Source organism: Rhinolophus ferrumequinum, chromosome 8 (genome assembly GCF_004115265.2).
Source record: "Rhinolophus ferrumequinum isolate MPI-CBG mRhiFer1 chromosome 8, mRhiFer1_v1.p, whole genome shotgun sequence".
NCBI lineage: Eukaryota > Metazoa > Chordata > Mammalia > Chiroptera > Rhinolophidae > Rhinolophus > Rhinolophus ferrumequinum.
Genome location: NC_046291.1, coordinates 52,077,171 through 52,097,802, shown reverse-complemented (window position 1 = coordinate 52,097,802; position 20,632 = coordinate 52,077,171). Strand labels below are relative to the sequence as shown.

Genomic DNA, 20,632 nt, shown 5'->3' with positions numbered 1-20,632 from the left:
ATGTGGTCTATAAGGCCCTCGGATGGTGGCTTTGGCTCCTTCTTTGACTTCACCTCTCGACACTCTTCCCCTTGTTCAAGTTCCCTGGTTTCTGACCTGTTTCTCTAACACATCAGTCATGTTGCCACTTCAGGCAGGGCCGTTACATTGACTCTTCCCTCTGCCTGTAATCTCTGTCCTCAAAAGCCCCACCTCCTAATACCTCATACCTTCTTCACTGTATTCAGGTCTGTGGTTGTCACAGTCACTGTTCTCTGGAAAACAGAGCCCCAGGCAAGGACTATTAGTGCTTTCTTTGAGAGGTCAATCCAACACAGCGGGTCACTGAGTGTATTAGTTTCCTAGGGCTATAGTAACAAAGTACCACAAACTGGGTTGTCTAAAACAATAGGAATTTATTATCTCACAGTTCTGAAGGCTAGAATTACAAAATCAAGATGTTGGCAGGGCCACATACCCTCTGAAATCTGTAGGGGGATCCTTTCTTGCCTCTTCCAGCTTCTGGAGTTGGCTGGACGTCCTTAGTGTCCCTTGGCGGTAGATGCACCACTCCAGTCTCTCTCCAACATCACATGGCCATCTTCTCCTTATTTTTATAAGGACACCAGTCATATGGGGTTAGCGCCCACCCTCATGACCTCATTTTAACTTGATTACATCTGCAAAGATCCTATTTCCAAATAAGGCCACATTTACAGGCACCAGGATTAAGACTTCAGCATATCTTTGTGGGGAACACAATCCAATCCATAACGCCCAGTGAGCACACAGGCTTGGTCACACAGGTCGACTCCACACAAGCTGATGGAGAAACTGTGTACTGGGACAGTCCATCAGAGGGAAGCAGGGAGAGGAAGTTTGTCTGCCCAGTATTCTCCAATCTCCTCCAATGACCAGTCTCCCACTGGTCAAAGTTCATTCAGGGGGAATTAAATTCTCTGCATTTCTGAATTGCATCATTCAGCCCCACTCGCAGTTGCTCAGGAAACAAGGCCCTGCAGTTTGGCATTTGAGCTGAGTCTGGGGACAGGAGTGGAGAGAGGAGCCAGGTATCCTAGACGGATGGCAGGCAATTGCAAGGGGCGGCATGGAGCCTGTTAGCAGCCGGGGAGGAACACAAGACTCAGAATGAGACAGGTGGTGTGTAGATGGGTCCCATGCTCTGCTCAAATGTCACCTGATCGGGAGGCCTTTTCTCACTACTTCATACCAAATAGAAGCCCCCTCTCTATCTCTGTGTTCTCATAATTGGCTTAATTGTTCTTCATAGCATTGATCCTCACTGGACATATGATATATGTATGAGCTTGTTTGCTTACCTTTCGTGTTACCCACCACCACAACATTCCATGTGAGTGGGAAATCTGTCTGTTTGTTCTCCGCTCCTTCTTCCGTGCCTAGTACCGTGCCTGGCCCATGGTAGGAGCTCAATAAACATGTATTGAATTGCATGACTAGATGAATTAATATGGGTGTAAGCAATGAAAAAGTCTGAATCTCCACAGTCTGTTGGGGGCGTAGCTGAGTGGAGGCCAATGGAGTTACCTTGGGCACAGACCAGCCTAACATAAGCAGGTCAGAGCCCAGGCTCTCCTGAAGGGAAGGCTCCATTTCCAGGGTTTCAATTGTGCAGCAACCAGAGGAGGTGAGGAGCTGCCAGAATCAGGGCTGTGAGGCTTCTGGGTCATCAGGCAGAGAGGAAAGAGCTGACAGAAGAGGAATCTCACGTGAATGTGGAGGGCTGAGGGGTGTGGTCCCCCTTGCGCTCTTGAGTCTTTGCTTAGTGACCTCTTCCTAAACCTCCAGAGTTATTTTCTGCTTCTGGAACCCAACTAGTTCTTTTAATCCAGAAATGCCAGTAAATGTATCTGCTTTAGTAGTGCGGCACCACCATATTTTTTTATGTGAAAATTGGTGCCACCTAAGTAAAAGACTGCAACTCCTTTTTGTTTTATTACCCAGCCAAGACTTTTATGTCGGTCTCACTTTAGATGACAATTCTGTTTTACTTCCTTCAACTTCAGCATGCTCTTGGTTTAATATAATCAATAAGATTTTTAGTCACATTCTCTTTTTTCTGGGTTTATTTTCACTGTGGAATCCACTACATAAAGTAATCTAGTTTTGAAATACGTAGGAGACAATATTGGGTTATAGATGAAAAGGACATTGTAACAAATGCCGGGTGACTGTCATTTACTCAAAGTTGTTTTTTATGGCAATTTTCTCTATTAATGTGAAAATGTGTATAATAACAGGTAGAGAGTTTGAGTTGAGTAATATACTAAGCTACTCTCACACAATATTTAAAAAGCAATGGCTGCTTGTTATTTCACCAAAATGGATACATTCCAGGAGAAAACAGGCCTAAGACAGTGGTGATCCAGTGACATTTACCTCATCCCAAATTATTTACCCAAGTTCATTACTGTCACTTTATCAACTTGCAGAGGTGGCAGACAGAACACTTTCACATGTGGAGCAGACTTCCTTTGGTAAGGAAGACTTTGGCACGGGTGGAGGTTGGAGTGTTGAACCTGGTTCACACCTACTTTGGATCAGAGTGATTTGCATATCAATGATTTTCACCACTCTTGGTTCCCCCGAGGAATTATTCCTTCTGGAAATGTGACCAACCAGGTGAAGCATGTAAGCTCTTTCATAGCCAACTCCCTGCTGGACAGGGAGTTCATATGTTGCATGAACTAGCACAAATAACTACCAGTTTTCTTTATAGAGCTCAGTATGCTTCTCTAGAATACAATTTTATTTCCCGAGCAAAAGATGTTTCTTTTCTTTTAGGACTTGTTTCCATAAGTTAAGTCATAAATTTTAACTCTGAATAATTTTTTGAGGAGGAAGAAGTTTCGTTTTCACTATGTCTCTTGACTGTTTAATTTACTTTTCTGTAAACTTTAATTGCAAATAGCCTCTTTATAGGGAGTATAAAAACTGACAACGTAAACTTTTACATTAATCCTTTGTGAATGTGGAAATTGGAAGGCAGTCATTAGATAACCCCAAACCTATTTCTTTCTTGCTTCATGATGTTTTGTTGTTTGCTTTAGTTCCAGTACCCCCAAATTGAATATACTGTGTTTCCCCGAAAATAAGACCTAGCCAGACAATCAGCTGTAATGCGTCTTTTGGAGCAAAAATTAATATAAGACTCAGTCTTTAAAACATAACATAACGTAACAAACATAACATAACATACACTTGGTCTTATAGTAACATAAGACTGGGTATAATATAATATAATATAATACCGAGTCTTATATTACAGTAAAATAAGACCAGGTCTTATATTAATTTTTGCTCCAAAAGATGAATTAGAGCTGATTGTCCAGCTAGGTCTTATTTTTGGGGAAATATGGTAGCTAAAGTACAATTAAAATTACATAGTTAATTCCTCTCTAATTGATTTTTACCTGCCATCATGATACAAATATCAAGACAGACAATTCTGCTTCTAGAACTCACAAAGAAATGTAATAATACCTAATTTAGTAACGTAAGTATTAGAGTTCTAAATATGGGTCACTTGTGACTTTGTCTTACTGATAAAATGTTAAAAAATTTATGTTACTGTAAACAAAATTTTAGCTACTTTCCTATCTCCATTTATCGTTGTTTTAAGATTTTAATCTAAATATAGTCTTCCCAAGTTGACACATCTTCAAAGTATTAAATCAAAACCGCAAAGATTTTTTAAATTATAACCCACAAAATGAGCTTCTTCTGATCAGGTTTTTTAATTACGCATTTCTTCTTTAAAAAGCTCAAGGGATCACGTGAGCTCTAGTACTTTCCTAATGATTGTGGTAGTATTCCTTACAACTCCCAGGCGAATAGCCCTTTACAGCTATTGTACATAGCCTGGTACGACAGTTGTCTTGGTTGAATAAAAATTAATGTCGAGGGTATGGAGAAGGAAGTTGACTTGACTCAGTGTTCACCAGCCTGTCACAGAGGCTAAATTGCAAATTTCATCTGAGGCACCAAAAAAATAGATAAGAAATTCCAAAATGAGGTGCCAAGATGCAGACTTTCAACCAAAATACCAAAGACCAATTTTATGAGTCTATCACTCCTCACCCAACAGAGGAAATAAAAGTGTCTAGGAATGGACACCGAGGGAGGATTTTGTGAGGAGTATTTTCTCGGTGAGAGCTGTGCTATGATTCCGCCCACCAAAGGTAGGGAAGGGAAGGCTTCAGTTGGCCACTCAGAATGGTACCTATGGTCAGGGCACAGGGGATTGATTTCTGACTCCAACCCTGGAAATCTAAAGATTAGGAGAGAGGGAATGGTGAGCTTCTTTGGTAACGGGAAGAAGTGCTGTTATTAAGACTGGTCTGCACTCTCACGTTTATTGGAGCAAAGTGGGCATGAGTGTTTCTGTGGACTAGTTGTGGACACACAAGAGAGAATCTTCCTGAAGCCCCTTTAAGTCCTGCTGGAGAAGACAGCTGGGTGTGTGGGTAGAGGAAAACCTGGGACTCCTACAGAAAGGCAGTTTGGAGGGGACCTCAGGAAAGCCACGTCTGAATGGAAAGCAGGTAGTCAAGAGTAGCACTTGCCTATGTTAGAGGGCCAGCAGGGAGGCTACCCAAGAATACTTGAAAGCACCCATGAGAGAAACAGCTGATTTGACACCTTTACCACGCCTGGAAACTTTGATGCTATCTTACAATTGTCCCAGTCAAGAAAGATCTTTCCCGCCTTCCTTTTCTCTGCTGTCCTTCCCTGCGCCTCTGATCCTAGAAGGATAAAAACCAGCAGGTATTAAGCAGGGGCAGAGATGAGCAAAAGAAAAGAGAGGCCGACAACATCCTTTTTTTCTAAAGGCTGGAAACCTGCCTCTGACCAGCTCTAGATGGGGGAGGAGGAGAGAATTCTTACCTTTGAATAAAGATTAAAGTATTTGGTAATATATTGATTTGGACATTCTAATAAAAAGACTCTAGTGCTTTCTTTTACCTATAAGTGACCAAAAAAGCTATATCCAGTGGCAGGGGTAGAATTAACTCCACTGAGTAAGTTTGAAGGAACAGTGAGAGAAAACATTAAAATTGCTTTTATAATTTTACCCCAGAAGTACTGCTTCATCAATGAATTGGTTATATCACCAGCTGGAGCGATGGATATGCTTTTATAACCTGCCTTCCAGTGAGGTACCTAAAACATGGTGAAGAATTCTCCCCCCATGCAGATAGGAGTGAATGCGCAGTCTATGACAGAATTCCCAGGGATGGAACAATGTAGGGGCCTATCCTGCTTCTGTCACTGTGCTGTTTGTCTATATATTGTAATAACTACCCAGTAGTGTTTGCTTGTAGCTCTCACATGAAGAATGACAGAGCTAGACATATAGTGAATGGAGAAGAGATTATGAGATCAAGTCTAAAATAGTCCTTGGAAAGCTTTAGCGTTTCTCAGGGAGGCAGACCCATCCCTTGTATTCTACACAGTCAAAATTTTCAATTTACAAATGCCAAGGCCCTGTAGTGTAAGTGATCTCGATTGTCACTAGGTCTCTGTGACATGCAGAAGGCAGATACAATTTATCTGCATTGCACAGAGAATAATAATAATAGCTAAGAGTTACCATGCACACACTATATATCCGGCACTTGTGCTAAATGTCCTACAAACATATTCATGTGTAATGCCATTAATTTCTCCACTTGACAGGTGATGAAACAGGGTCTTAGACTAAGTAACTCATTTAAAGTCAAACAGTAGAAGATGAAGCTGCCATTTGAACTCGGCTGTCTGTCTCCAAATTCTGAACTTTGCGCCTCTGCTCTGGTGAACAAAATGGAACTTGGACATTAAGTAACTCATTCAAGACTCTACAGCCAGTAATAATGGACACCAACAGACCTGGGTCTTGTAACTTCTCATCTTCATCTCATTGGAGATCTTCAGTGGAGAGCTTTAGCTCTCAGAGCAAGAATTCACTAAACTAGAGAAGGGGCTTAAGCAGAAATATTTTTGACAATGAGAAAAATAAGCCTCAAAAGATAGTTTACTATAGTTAATGATACAGGATTGTATATTTGAAAGTCATTAAGAGAGTAGATCTTAAAAGTTCTCATTACAAGAAGAAAAATTTGTTAACTATATGTGGTGACAGATGTTAACTACATCTTTTATTGTGGTGATCATTTCACTATATATACAAATGAATCATTATGTTGTACACCTCAAATTAATATAACATTATACGTCAATCATTTCTTAATAAGATAGTTTAAGTAGATTTTATCCATACAGCATAATATTTTGTAGCCAGTAAAAGTTTTAATGAGGATTTTTAAACATATAAAGCATTTTTTCCCTTCCAAGTAGAAAAGTATTAAAATATTAATGTATTCAAGTCTATGAATATAGTAGTCCCCCCTTTTCCATGGGGTATAATTCCAAGACCCCCAGTGGATGCTTGAAACCACAACCACAGATAGTGCTGACACCCCTATATGTACTGTTTTTTCCTATACATACATATCTATTATGAAGTTTAATTTATAAAGTAGGCACAGTAAGAGATGAACAATAATAACTAATAATAAAATAGAACAATTATAACAATATACTGTAATAAAAGTTATGTGAATGTGGTCTCTCCCTCCTTCAATATCTCACTGTACTGTACTCGTCCTTTTTGTGATGATGTGATATGATAAAATGTCTATGTGATGTGTTTGCTGTTTGAGGTGTGACAGAAAAACTAGCACAAATTTCTTTTTCCTTCTTCACAATTTCATGGGTTGAAGATTTGTTCTTACTGCCGATCTTACCAACTTCAGCATACAATCTTTTTTTTTTTTTTTTTTTTTTAAGTCAAGAACTTTCACCTTTTCACTTAAAGGAAGCACTTTATGGCTTCTCTTTGGCGGATCTGAATTGCCTTCATCTGCATCCCTACTCTTGTACTTTGGAGCCATTTTAAAGTAAAATACAGGTTATTTGAACACAAGCACTGTGCTACCTCAAGCGCTCTTGTGCTTTCCATTACCTATAGAAACCAACGTGGTTACTAAGAGACTAACGGGTGGCAGCGCGGATACACTGGACAAAGGGATGATCTACATCCTGGGCAGCATGACTTGGACATTTCATCATGCCACTCAGAATAGTGTGCTCTTTCAAACTTACCAATTGTTTATTTCTGGAGGTTTTTTTTTAAGTGTAATTACTCAGCTATGTCTAGTTTTTCAATTTTTTTATTAGTTTCAGGTGTACAAAACAACATAGTGATTAGACATTTGCACACCTCACAAAGTGATAACCCCACCAAGTCTACTACCCATCTGACACTGTACATAGCTATTGCAATACTATTGGCTATATTCCCTATGCTGTACTTTACATCTTGTGACTATATTTTTTAAATTATAGTTGGCATTCAATATTACTTTATGTTAGTTTCAGGTGTACAGCATAGTAGTTAGGCATAATCACTTAATTTAATAAGTGATCCACTGGTAAGTCTAGTACCCATCTGACACTGTACATAATTTTTACAATATTATTGACTATATTTCCCATTCTGTATTTCACATCCCTGTTACTATTTTGCAACTACCAATTTGTACTTCCTAATCCCTTCACCTTTCTCATCCATTCCCCCAAACTCCTCCTCCCTTCTAGCAACCATCAGTTCTCTGTACCTATGTGTCTATTTCTGTTTTGCGTGTTCGTATATTGTGTTCTTTAGATTCCAAATATAAGTGAGGTCATATGGTATTTGTCTTTCTCAGTCTGGCTTATTTCATCTAGCATAATACCCTATAGGTCCATCTATATTATGGCTAATGATAATGTTTCATTCTTTTTTATGGCAGAGTAGTACTCCATTGTATAAATGTACCACAATTTCTTTATTCAGTTATTGATGGGCATTTTGGTAGTTTTCATATCTTGGCTATTATGAATAGCGCTGCAGTAAACATATGGGTGTATATATCTTTTTGAATTAGTGTTTTGGATTTCTTTGGATAAATACCCAGGAGTGGAATTGCTAGGTCATAAGGTAGTTCTATTTTTAATTTTTTGGTGCACCTCCATACTGTTTTCCATAGTGGCTGCACCAGTTTGCAATCCCACCAACAATGCGCAAGCGTTCTCTTTTCTCCACATCCTTGCCAGCACTTGCTGTTTGTTGATTTATTGATGATGATTTATTGATTCTGACATGTGTGAGGTGATAATCTCACTGTGGTTTTTATTTGCATTTCTCTGATGATTAATGATGTTGAGCATCTTTTCATATATCTGTTGGCCATCTTTATGTTCTTTGCCCAATTTTTAATTGGATTGTTTGTTTTTTTGGTGTTGAGTTGTATGAGTTTTTAATTTTGGATATTAACCCCTTATCAGTTGTATCATTAGCAAATATCTTCTCCCATTCATTAGAATGTCTGTTTGTTTTGTTGATGATTTTTCTTTGTTGTGAAAAAACATTTTAGTTTGAGGCAGTCCCATTTGTTTATTTTTTTCTTTTGTTTCCCTTGCCTGAGGAGATATATCAGTGAAAGTATTACTAAGGGTAATGTCTATTTCTGGAACTTTCCATTTAATATTTTCAGACTGTGGTTGACCCTGGGAAAGAAACTGCACAGAGAAAAACAGCAGATAAAAGGGGATTGTTGTACATGTGTCTATACACATCTATACAGAACTGAATGTAAGTAGTTAGTTATATACATGTGTTTATGGGTATATGTGTGATTGTATCTTTTTAAAATAGAAAATTTAGAATGAAATGCACTAATATATTAGCAGTGATATCTCTAGGTGGTAGAATTATGGGTAATTTTTACTTTTTCTTCTATTTCTCCCCAAATGATCAATTTATGTTCTTTGTTTCCCCTATGATAGGTTTATTATTTTTTTTAATTATTATTTACTTTTGATAGTTTAATTGAGATGTGATTTGCACACCACAAAATTCACTCATTTTTAAATATGCCATTTGATGATTGTTGTTAAATTTAGAGTTGTGCACCATATCACCACAATCCAATTTTGGCACATTTGCATCACCCCAAAAATATTTTTTGAGGCTCATTTGCAGTCACTTCTCATTCCTACTCCTCCAGACCTAGCCAATCCCTAGTCTACTTTCTATGTCTATAGACTTGCCTTTTCTGGACATTTTATATAAACGGAATAATTCAATATGTGATCTTTTTTGGTCCAGCTTGATTTATGTTCTTTTAACGAAAGTGCAAGTATAAATATTCTTTGGTTCTTTGTCTTTCCCTTCAAAACCAAACAAAATCCATTATTTTCTTTCTTTTCATAAGACAATCATTAACAGCTTCTCCTTTTCTTCTGTATTTCCTGACCAACAATGAAATCCCTTTCACACCACAAGAATAATTTGTAGAACAGTGTAGCTATTCCTGACATTTCAAGGATCTCATCTATCCTTATTCCTTTCAAGTTTTCCTATTTTTACATAAAAAAAGTTATAACCGTTTTGTCCTTATCATCTGGGCAGACATTTTTGGCATGCCTTCTACTTTCATTCTATTGATCAAACCAGTGGAGTTGCAAGGACTTTGGACTCAGACCCGAATCGGGTTCAATACCCCTCCGCCCGTACCCAGCTCCAGTAGCTGGGGTCTTGTGAGCAAGGTGTCAATCTTTCCTTAGGCTCGGTGTCCTGGTGAATATATTGGAGTTACTAGAAGCTACTTCCAGGGCTCGATGGAGACATGTATGGGCTCTGGGTTTAGCTAATGATCATTGGTGCTCTTTCAAAAGGATATTCTTTAAATAATTTTTCAACTTCTATTTAGAGGAAAGGCAGGATCACCACACAGCAATGCAAAAAATACCCCTTGCAGTTCATTAGACCTACGCTTCTTAAAATACACATTGGACAACTTGGGGTCTTGCTCCCACTCCAAGTAGTTCGTCAGAATCTTCCTTCCAACCCAATCAACACTCCTATGAATGTAATGATAAACGTAATTTTCTCTATTTCATTACATTTTCAGAGATATTTGTCCCTTCTTGTGGAGTAGTGCCTGGATATCTACCCTTTTGGCTCTTTTTCATAGACAGTTTTGAAGAGTAAATGAGATAACTTATGCAGAGAACTCTGCATAGCGTCTGACACTCAGCTGATGTTCAATAAATGGTGACTGTTATTAGCATCATGGCCAAAAAACTATGGGCAACTCGGAGCCTCTGGTAAGGACAGGTTATAGGCAGTCCCTTTTTCCTCTAGCTCCTTAGCTATAAGCATTCTCTGAGTAAAGGCATTTTGAGAAAGAATTTGGTGACCTTGAAACATTCTCAGAAGCTCTTTGATGCCTTTCTACATTAATTTTAACAAATATGTGAGACTCATTTCCTCCTTCATGCCTCTATCATAAAAAGCAACAACATAAATGCTTTTGGTAATCTTTACATAGTGTAGTAACATTTCAAACATTATTCATCTTAAACATGATGCAAACGAACTGGATAGAGGTCAACTGGGGGACAAGCACTGAGCAGGGAGGTGTTTGTTGCTGAGGGAATGATGGCAGGTCTTAAACCAGATCCTGGCTATGGAGCAGAGGGAAAATGGCAAATTCTTTGGAGGAGTTTTATTAGTGTACAAGCATGCCAGAATGCACATGCTGTGTCTTTCACTCCAGTCTCCTTGAACCTCCTGTAAACGGGAGTGAGAGAATGGTAGGAGAGGAAAAAAAAAGGTGAAGAAAGAATGCTATGTCTCTTTCTCTGTTGTATATCACCAAATGCACACCATAAATACCAAAACAGCGCTTGGTAGTAGTCCAAACAATTTAACTTGTCCCCAAATTCCCAACCAACCATCAGAGCATAATTTGATTTTTGGCAGAGTATAACGAAACAACTTCTAGGCATAGCATTTGTTGTGCACACCTAGTAGAGGCAGACAGTAGACAGACCATTCCACAGTCAAGTCATGGAGAGAATGGCGTGTGTGGCCAAACATCCAAGGTAACCCAAGTCCCTTGGGATCCTAAACCTCAGTTTGGTTTGTGGCTCTACTACTCCCCATTCTTTTGTGTTTCTTTTCATCATGCAGGTGATGGAAGCCCAAGCAGGTCCACGGCTCAAGGCCTGAGACCAGTCTGTCATCCCCTCACACACCAGCAGTCACGATTCTGGCCCACTGGCCAACCTTTCCTGTTTCCATCCATGCCTGGCACTATGGGTCCATTCCATCCCAGCCCTTCCTCACCCTTCAGGAGAAGTCCCCTGGATTCCACATTCAGAGACCACTGTGGGTATTCCCATCCCAAGCCATCATAGCTTTCCTCTCCATCCCCTTTTAAAGGGGAAACAGGAAAGGTGAGCAAGAAACCACCAGCAAGTTTTGACAGCTGCTGAGGAAGACTAATGGATTTCTAAGGAAACAGAGGCAGCAGCCATTTTAGTGGCATTTGCTGTATGAAAAATATATAGACACTGACATCTCCCCCACCACCCTCCCACCCTCGGCGTCTTCTCTCCCTTCACACTTCAGAGGCCCGAGGCGAGGGGTGGGGCTCAGGTTTCCTGAGACGCAGCGGCCACCTGTCGCAGGTGGCCAGCCACTCAGTCACCACCTAGCCCCCTCCCCGCGGTGGGCGGGACCGCTGGATTCCCCACCCCCGGGCTCCGCAGTGCAGCGGCAGGAGGCTAGGGCCCTCCCTGTCCCCACGTCCCGCCCCTCTGGTCCCCTCCTTCCACCCAGCTCTGCAGGCCCCGAGCCGGCTGTTGCAGCCGCACGGGTTGCGGGTTGCGAGGCGGCCGGGAGGAGCGGTCCGCGCGGCGGGCGAGGCAGAGGCAGAGCGAACGCGGGAGGTCGCTGCGGCCAGGGACACGCATACTGCTGCCCAACATGGTCGCTGCGCACGCTGCCCATTCTTCCTCCTCCGCCGAGTGGATCGCCTGCCTGGATAAAAGGTAGCTCGGGGAGGGCTCCCACTGGGCTGGGGCCCTGCGGTGCCGCCCCTGCCGGGAGACCGCCGCGGGGACGGTCACCCAGAGCCGGGGACGGTCACCCAGAGCCGCAGCCCCATACCTGGGCGCAGCCTGCCTGGCTGCGGGGAAGAGGGTTCCCGAGGGGGGAGGGGCCTGAGGGGCCTCGGCCGGGATGCACGGGGACTCAGATCCCTCCTTCTCGTGGGGCATCACCTGCACGAAATTTTTAGGTGAGGTGGAGAAAATGTAGTGCAGTGCGGGCGTGGGTGGGGGAGGGAGAGCGCCAGCCTCTCCAGCCCCCCGCCCCTCCCTCACCTATTCCTGCCTCCCCCTACCCACCGCCCTGAGACTCCAGGCTCAGCTTTCCGCTGGGGGGTTATTTTCTCTTGGGATCAGCGGACAGAAGAATAGATTCATACCTTCGTCTAACTGTTCAGACCACTAGGAGTAAATGAAATTTAAGTTTTAAGGCGGGGTGGGGGGAAAGGCAGGTGGAAAGTAACATTCCTTTTTTGTTCCTGAAAGCAAAGTGTGAGGGACCCAGTGCTGTCAGGTGCCTTCTCAGCCTGTGCCCCCGCAGTCGCTTTTTCAAGGTCTGTGTTAGGAAGGTCACTCTGGAGACGGCTTTCGTCTTATTACTTGCTTCTCAGGAAAAGACCCTTACTCTAAAAAATCAAAACCATAAAGCATTTTAACTTCCCATGACAGCTGTATATAAGGAGGTGCTGTGTGTTACAACAGACTGTAAATGTTTCCAGGCTCTGACAGCATAATTTTCTGTTAGTCCAGATTGTGGGTTTAGCGGTAAACATTACATACCATAGTATGTTAGCAATTATAGTTCATTACCCTGATTAGAAGGTAATACATCTGAACTTTTAAGAACTGAGCAAGAAATCATGCACAGTGGACTGCCTCTGCGTTTCCGAGTTTGATGCAGCAGGGCAATGATTCATATCTTGCAGCCATCTGCATGATATCTCTATATGCATTTGTGGGGAATATTTTGCACTCTGCCATATTGAGATTTTTACCATCAGCAGATTTATAGCCAAATCAAACTTGAAAATCTTAAGTATGATGTGCTCTGCATACTTCACTATTAGAGGCCTTTGTTGAAAAAAAATTAATTTGAGAAAAGCTAAATGTGGCTCATTTGAATAACTATGTATCTGAAAATAATCTTTACTTTCAGTTATCACACAGTAGCAAGATTTTTTTGGCAGGCAGTGCCCTGTTTATGTCTAAAATGATATGTACTAATAGAAGAGTTATGTGGAAGGAATAGTAAGAGAATTGAAGTGATGGTTAAATCATACAGAATTACGTATAAGGGAAGAGCCTGCTAATGTCGTATGTAATCTAAATTTAATAGTTTAGCAAAGGTGAATTATAAGAGAAAATCAAGCCTCTTGTACTTAACCTATAAATAATAGTACTTCCTCATGAGTGAATTTTTAAGATAATAGATTCCATATTTCTATTTCCAGAGTGCATGGCAGGCCATATTTGGAACAGTCAGTAATTCACTAGAAACCCTTTAGTCAATAAGTACTCATAGCAAAATCATAGAGCAATACTAACACAAGTGGGCATGTTTGACTCCATCTTTTCAAATGTGTATCTGCCCAAATGATTTTGTTCGGAGTGAATTTTTAGAACATAGTGCCACAATCAAATACCACCATTCATAATGGGGAGAAACTCTACCAGGGGACAAAAAACAGCCCTCCACAAATACTGAGCCTACCATTTGTGGAGTGCAGGAGAATGGACAAATCAATAAGTTAAGGTTTTTAGGCCCAGAGCGGCCACCAACTCTGACATGCTACTTTTATTTCCTGAGTGTCTGAAAAGCAAGATTAGAGCTCTCTTACTAAGGATTAGTGGATCGAACGGGGGGAAAAATGATGAAAGTTCTTTGAAATGCGTTAGGTGTCATGTAGGTATTGGTGTTGAGAACCTTGCATTTTCCATAGCAAGGAAGCTAGAATTCAGTTTAGGACCGGCAATGTCGTTGTAAGAGGGACTTGTTTTGAAGTTGCATTTTCACTTAGATTATCTGTTAATTTTTTAGAGAAGGGTGAAGATTAAGAGTGCTGATGGGCTGGGAAAGCCCCCTGAAGTCCTTCCTTAGAAGGATACTGCCCTTAATATTTCTGAGAAATGCATCTTACTGCCCTGTTCCAGGCACTGTGTTGGGCGTTGGGAATGCAAGAAAAGAAAAAAAAAGATGAGAGTTGCTGATTGACTTGGGGGGTGAGTGAAGGTGGGTCAGCTACATAAACAACTAACCACAATGCGATAAGTGCTTTAATGGAGATGTATGAAGTGCTTGGGGAATGCAGAGGAGGCAGTTGGCAGCTCTGCCAGGGATGCTTCTCACGGGTTCCTGCCTGGACCTTGGAGTTTGAGGGGAATTTTATCAGAAAGGGAATTTGGGGAGGTCACACAAGGCAGAGGGAGCACTGTGAACAGACACACACAGGAGTGGCATATAAATGCGCTAACATCTTCCCAACCACCAAGTCCTCTTGTGACCAAATCTAGAGGACAGGAAAATACGCTCTATTTTTCTAAACTTTTAATTATGGACATTTCCAGGTATATACAAAAAAAGAGGGATTGGTACATTGAACCCCTATGTATGACTTGGAGATATGATGCTGGGACCTTTTCCATAGCTGGGAAATGTAGGTTAGATATATGCATCATACAGGTAGCAACTGTTGGAGACAGCTAGAAATAGAGGCCCCACAGGTTGGATTTAAGGGGATTTAAGGTAGAACATCTGCAGGAGTAAAGAAGTATGCAATTAAAGAAACACACAAAATGAGAAAAATAAAGCCTTAGAAATGTTTGTTAGGCGTGCCAGGAAAGTTATCATAGACAGGACAAATACTATATAAACTTGCATGTGGGAAAGGGGGTTGAAAAACATGTAGATACCTGGATTAGGATGAAGAAAGAAAATCCAAAGCTGCTTATATATCAGGCATCCAAGTTCTTGGACGATGGTGGGGTTGAGGAGACAAGAGTGTACAACTACTAATCTTAGAAAGGCATTGAACAATTGGATGGACAAACAGATATTGAAAAAAAGTCTCAGCAGACATATTGTTAAAGCAAAACAAACCTACCACTATCTCATAGATCTTAAAATTCTTCCTGAGCAGGGATGGTAACTAGAAATGTATTACATAGTAGCCACTATTTAGGATTTAAGATATGTAAAATGTCTTTTTTTTTTTTTTTGGTGTGTTGACCATTGTTTAATTTTTTTTTTTTTTTGGCCCTTACCCGCCCACCTCACCTCTAACCAAGATGTCCAGAAACTGAGTAAAAACATAAACAGGGATGGACACACAGGAAACATATGAAACACCTCCTGAGACTCAAAGGTGTCTTTCAGGATCCCAACCGTATCACCAGAAACTTCTCTCATAGACCTGTAAGCTGTCAGTATACTTGCAAGAGCATTGCACTTGGGTCCAGTCAGGAGACAGAAACCACACAATAACATGCATAGAGAAAGTTTAAGAGAAATTACTAACTCTAACAAGGAATTTGATTAATGAAAGATTGATTAGTGTGTATTAGTCAGTGTTCTCCAGAGAAACAGAGAGAGGAAGGATATATAGGATAGAGAGAGGAAGACACTGGAAGATTTATTTTAAAGAATTGGCTCATCAGATTGTGGGGAGTACCATATACAAAATCTGTAGGGCTAGCCCACAGGCTGGAGATTCCGGTAAAGAGTTGACGTTGCAGTTTTGAATCTGAAGACTGACAACTCGGGCAGAATTCTTTCTTCTTCAGGAAAACCGACCATTGTTTAATTTTAGTGAAAATGTTTTTACCATAAGATTTTTGCCACCTGTGAATTTAAGAGCCATTTATAAGTAATAATTCTTATGGTTGGTAAGGGAGTATTATGAAGGGACCACACATATTCACATATGAAGTGTGATCAAACAATATGGTGAATGTTTAAATTAAAAAAAAATTTATCACAGTGAAAGATTGCCATTAATCCCCCTCAAAATACTCCCCCTTGCTTCGAACACACTTATCGCATCATTCTTGCTACTTTCTGAAGCAGTTCTGGAAGCCCTGTTTTGTGAGTGTCTATAGTTGCACTGTCATGGCTGCCTCGATGTCCTGAATCATTTTAACTTTGGGGAAGAGCCAGAAGTCGCAAGGTACCAGATCCAGTGCATAAGGTGGATGAGGGCACACCGTAATGTTTTTATTTGACAGAAATTGCCATACCAAAAGCTATGTGTGACACGGAGCGTTGTCATGATGGAGGGTGATTTATGGCACACTTTAAAACACACCTTCTTTCAACTGTAGCTCACACCTCACTGACTGCACCGAACAAGTTGAAACTTGTCACACACTGTTACTAAGGTTCAGTGTGCCGCTTCCCATATTGAAGATCCCTGCCTTTCCGTTGGATGGCACTGGGTGGCAGAATTCACCGTATTTTGTGATCACAACGGGAAAGGCTCCATGTCACACATCACTTCTGGTATATGGCAATTTCTGTCAAATAAAAACATTATGGTGTGTCCTCATCCACCTTATTCACCAGATCTGGCACCGTGCAATTTCTGGCTCTTCCCCAAAGTCAAAATGACCAAAGGTAAACATTTTGAATCAATTTAGGACATCAAGGCAGCCACGACAGCGCAACTAAAGACACTCTTGAAAGAGGACTCCCAGACTGCTTCAGAAAGTGGCAAGAACAATGGGATAAGTGTGTTCAAAGCGGGGGTGGGGGGGTCTATTTTGAGGGGGATTAATGGCAATGTGCCTTTCACTGTAATATATTTTTTAAAAATTTAAATAGTCACTGTATTTTTTGATCACACGTCGTATGCATAGTGAATGATCATCAATATTCATGAGTATGAAGCAAGAGATGGCAAATTATAGCCATGGGCCAGATCTGACAGTGTGTCTCCTGAGCTAAGAATGCTTGTTACATTTCTGAATGATTGGACATAAACCCAAAGAAGATGAATATTTCAGGATTCCTGAAATAGAAATTTCAGTGTCCATAAGCAAAGTTTTATTGGAATATAGCTACACTCATTTTGGTTACATATTGTCTACAGCTACTTTCATGCTACCGTGGCAGGGTGGAGTAACAAGTATTTACTATGTGGATCTTTGAAGAAAAATTTGCCTTCCCATCTTATAGATGAAAGAATTACCTAAGTGACTGACAGAGAAACCACCAGAAATGAAAGAAATTGTCTTCATTTAGGAAGGAGTTCACAGTGTTTGGTTTCTTGTTTTTCCATAGCTGAGAGGGAGGTCCTCAGTTGATTAGCTCATTTGAGGACCACTTGTGATCATAGGCCAAAGCAGAAAATGAGGTTAACATGCTATGGATATGTTAAAAAAAAAAATAAAATTGGTTGACGTCTTTTGAAACAGCTGAGGAATTTTAAAAATTATTAATGTTTCATTTTAAAAATGCCCCTAACATAGTGTCCTTGCATGTGACTTAATCCCCAAATAAATGTTGAGTTAGCTATTTTGATGTGATTGGCAGAGAGTGAAAGAAATCAAGGAACAAATTTATTAAAAACCAAAATGCGTTGTAGCAGACATGGTGAGAGAGAATGACTAAGACATCAAAGAAACGTCAGACATGGTCCCACCCCTGAGGAATAGAGAAGATCAAAGAAGCATGCAGAGCAGAAGGTAGGCTGGGGAAGGCTGGCGTGTCCCCAGGCAGGTCCCAAGGGATGACATTACTCTGGTGAATTCTCAGCATTCAGGTCTGGTCTTGTAATCTCTGAATCCTGATTTGTCAGCACATCAAGAATTGATACATTGTTCAGGGACAGATACACAGGCACTAAACTCTCAGAGACTATAAACATCAGAAAGGCAGTTCATGAATTTGAAAATAATGTCAGAGAAGTGGACACACATACTTTGGCTAATGCATTCCTTCTAGGCAAGCTGCATGGGAAACCCAATTATTATGAGAAGTCCATATTGTGCATTTACAATGAGAAGCAAAGCTGCCAGGAGATGAGGACATTTACAACTTTTGGCCAGCTCATTCTCTTCCTAGAGCGACAGAGCCCAGGAATTGAATTATAATCAGAAGATAGTTCTGGGAACACTTTCGGACACGTCGGCTGTTTCCTTTTCCAATTAGATGACCACTACATGTACTCCTATAGCACACTTTGCCCAACACCATAACCACACAAGTCAGACTCCATTGTAATTGCTGATTTACTTTTTATTTTTGCATCACTCGATGTCAGTCCCTGTATTTTATTCATTCTTTAATCGCCAGCTTCAGCGCAATGCCCTGACATAAAAGGTGCTCATGGAATCAGGGTGAGAGCCAGATGCATCTTCCTCCTCACGGATGGAGTGGCATCTGCAACCTTTGTAGGCATGTGCTTTCACTTGTCCCCTTTTCTTTGGACAGTGTGTGAATGGGCACTGTCAACATCTGCCTCTGCTGTTCCTTCTGTGTGAATACTAAGTTTTTTTAAATGGCATTGCATGCCTCTATTCTAATCTATCATTTAAAAATACTTTTGTTACAGAAAATTTCAATATGTACAAAAATAAGAGAGACCAGTATGATTGTACCTCCCCCTGCTGTTGTACCTCCCCCTGCTCCCTCCAACAATCATCAGCTTGTAGCCAGTCTTGTTTTATTCATACCCCATTCACCTCCCCCTACCCCCAGGATTATTTTGATGTAAATCACAGTCATAGTATTATTTTATCTGTAAATATTTCAGTATATATCTCTAAAATGAGTCTAAAGGAGTCTTTATAAAGAAAACAGTATTGTTTTTACATATTAAAAATTTGACATTAGTACCCTAATATAATTAAATATCCAGTCAGTGTTCAAATTTTTCCATTTATCTCATAACTTTCTTCTTTGTAGTTTGTAGCAGGATCCAAATCATGTCTTTAAGTCTTCAAAAACATCTCTGTGTTCTCATTCTATCTCTCTCTTTTTCTTCCTTATAACAAGTTTGTTGAAGAAACACATATTTTTCTGTTTTTTACAGTCTGAATTTTAATTATACCCCATGGTGTCTTTTAATATGTCCGTCTGTCTCCCATGTTTCCTGTAAATTTGTATTTGGATTTAGAGTTTGATCAGATTTAGATATGATTTTTTTGGTAACAATATTCCCAGAAGTGGTATATACTTTCATCATGAGGCATGTAACATCAAGCGATCTCTTTTTGTGATGTTACCAATATATTTTTTAACAGATTTTATTTTTTAATTAAAATTGACATATAGTGTTATATTAGTTTCAGGTGTACAACACAGTGATTAGACATTTATATAATTTAAGAAGTGATCACCCCAATAAATCCAGTACCCATCTGACACCATACATAGTATTATAATACTACTGTATTTCTCATGCTATACTGTACATCTTCATGACTACCAATTTGTACCTCTTAATCCCCTTCCCCCTTTCACCCACCCCCCCAACACCCCCATCTGGCAACCATAAAAATGCTCTTCATATCTATGAGCTTGTTTCTGTTTGTTCATTTATCCTGTTCTCTAGATTCCACATATAAGTGAAATCATATGATATTTGTCTCTCTCTGTCTGACTTCACTCTGCACAATACCCTCTAGGTCCGTCCATGTTGTTGCAGATGGCAAGTCATTCTTTTTTATTTTTTCATTCTTTTTTATGGCTGAGTAATATTCCATTACATATATGTAACACCTCTTTATCCATTTATCCGTTGATGGGCACCCAAATTGCCTCCATATCTTGGCTGTTGTAAACAGTGCTGCAGTGAACATAAGGATGCATGTGTCCCTCCAAAGTAGTGTTCTGGGTTTCCGCAGATAAATACATAGAAGTGGGACTACTGGGTGCTTCTTTGTCTCTTGTTATAGACTTCGTTTTAAAGTCCATTTTGTCTGGTATAAGTATTGCTACTCCAGATTTTTTTTTTCTTCCATTTTCATGAAATATCTTTTCTATCCCTTTACTTTCAGTTTGTATGTGTCTTTTGATCTGAAGTGAGTCTCTTGTAGGCAGCATAAGTAAGGGTTTTGGTTTCTTATCCATTCAGCAAATGCTTATGTTTGAAGCATTTAATCCATTTATATTGAAAGTAATTGTTGAAAGATATGTAGTTATTGCCATTTTATTCATATTTTTTATCTTTTTTTTTTTCTTGACGAATTCCCTTCAACTGGTTTGGTAGTTATGAGCTCCTTTAGTTTTTTTCTTGTCTGGAAAGCTCTTCATCTCTCCTTCAATTTTAAATGATAGCTTTGCTGGGTAGAGTAATTTTGGTTGTAGGTCCTTGCTTTTCATCACTTTGAATATTTTGTGCCAGTCCCTTCTGGCCTGCAAGTTTCTGTTGAAAAATCAGCTGACAGTCTTATGGGAGCTCCCTTGTAGATAACAGCTTTTCTCTTGTTCTTTTTAAAATTCTATCCTTGTCTTTAACTTTTGGCATTTTAATTATGATATGTCTTGGTGTGGGCCTCTTTGGGTACATCTTGTTTGGGACTCTGCACTTTCTGTGCTTCTATGTCTATTTCCTTTGCCAGGTTAGGGAAGTTTTCTGTCATTATTCCTTCAAACAGTTTTTCAATTTCTTGCTCTCTTCTCCTTCTGGTACCC

The 20,632-nt window shown here is 40.2% G+C and overlaps 1 protein-coding gene across 2 annotated transcripts in view; it reads left to right on the top strand.

The window, feature by feature from the left end:
• Positions 1 to 11,661: 11,661 nt before the first annotated feature.
• RAPGEF4 (Rap guanine nucleotide exchange factor 4) overlaps positions 11,662 to 20,632 on the top strand; it is a 278,945-nt gene continuing 269,974 nt past the window's right edge. The window contains exon 1 of one of the 2 annotated variants that reach the window (XM_033112740.1): positions 11,662 to 11,943. In XM_033112740.1, the coding sequence (XP_032968631.1) occupies positions 11,879 to 11,943 (65 nt within the window). In that variant the 5' untranslated portion in view covers positions 11,662 to 11,878. The remainder of the gene's footprint in view (positions 11,944 to 20,632) is intronic. The other variant, XM_033112741.1, reaches the window with a different exon arrangement.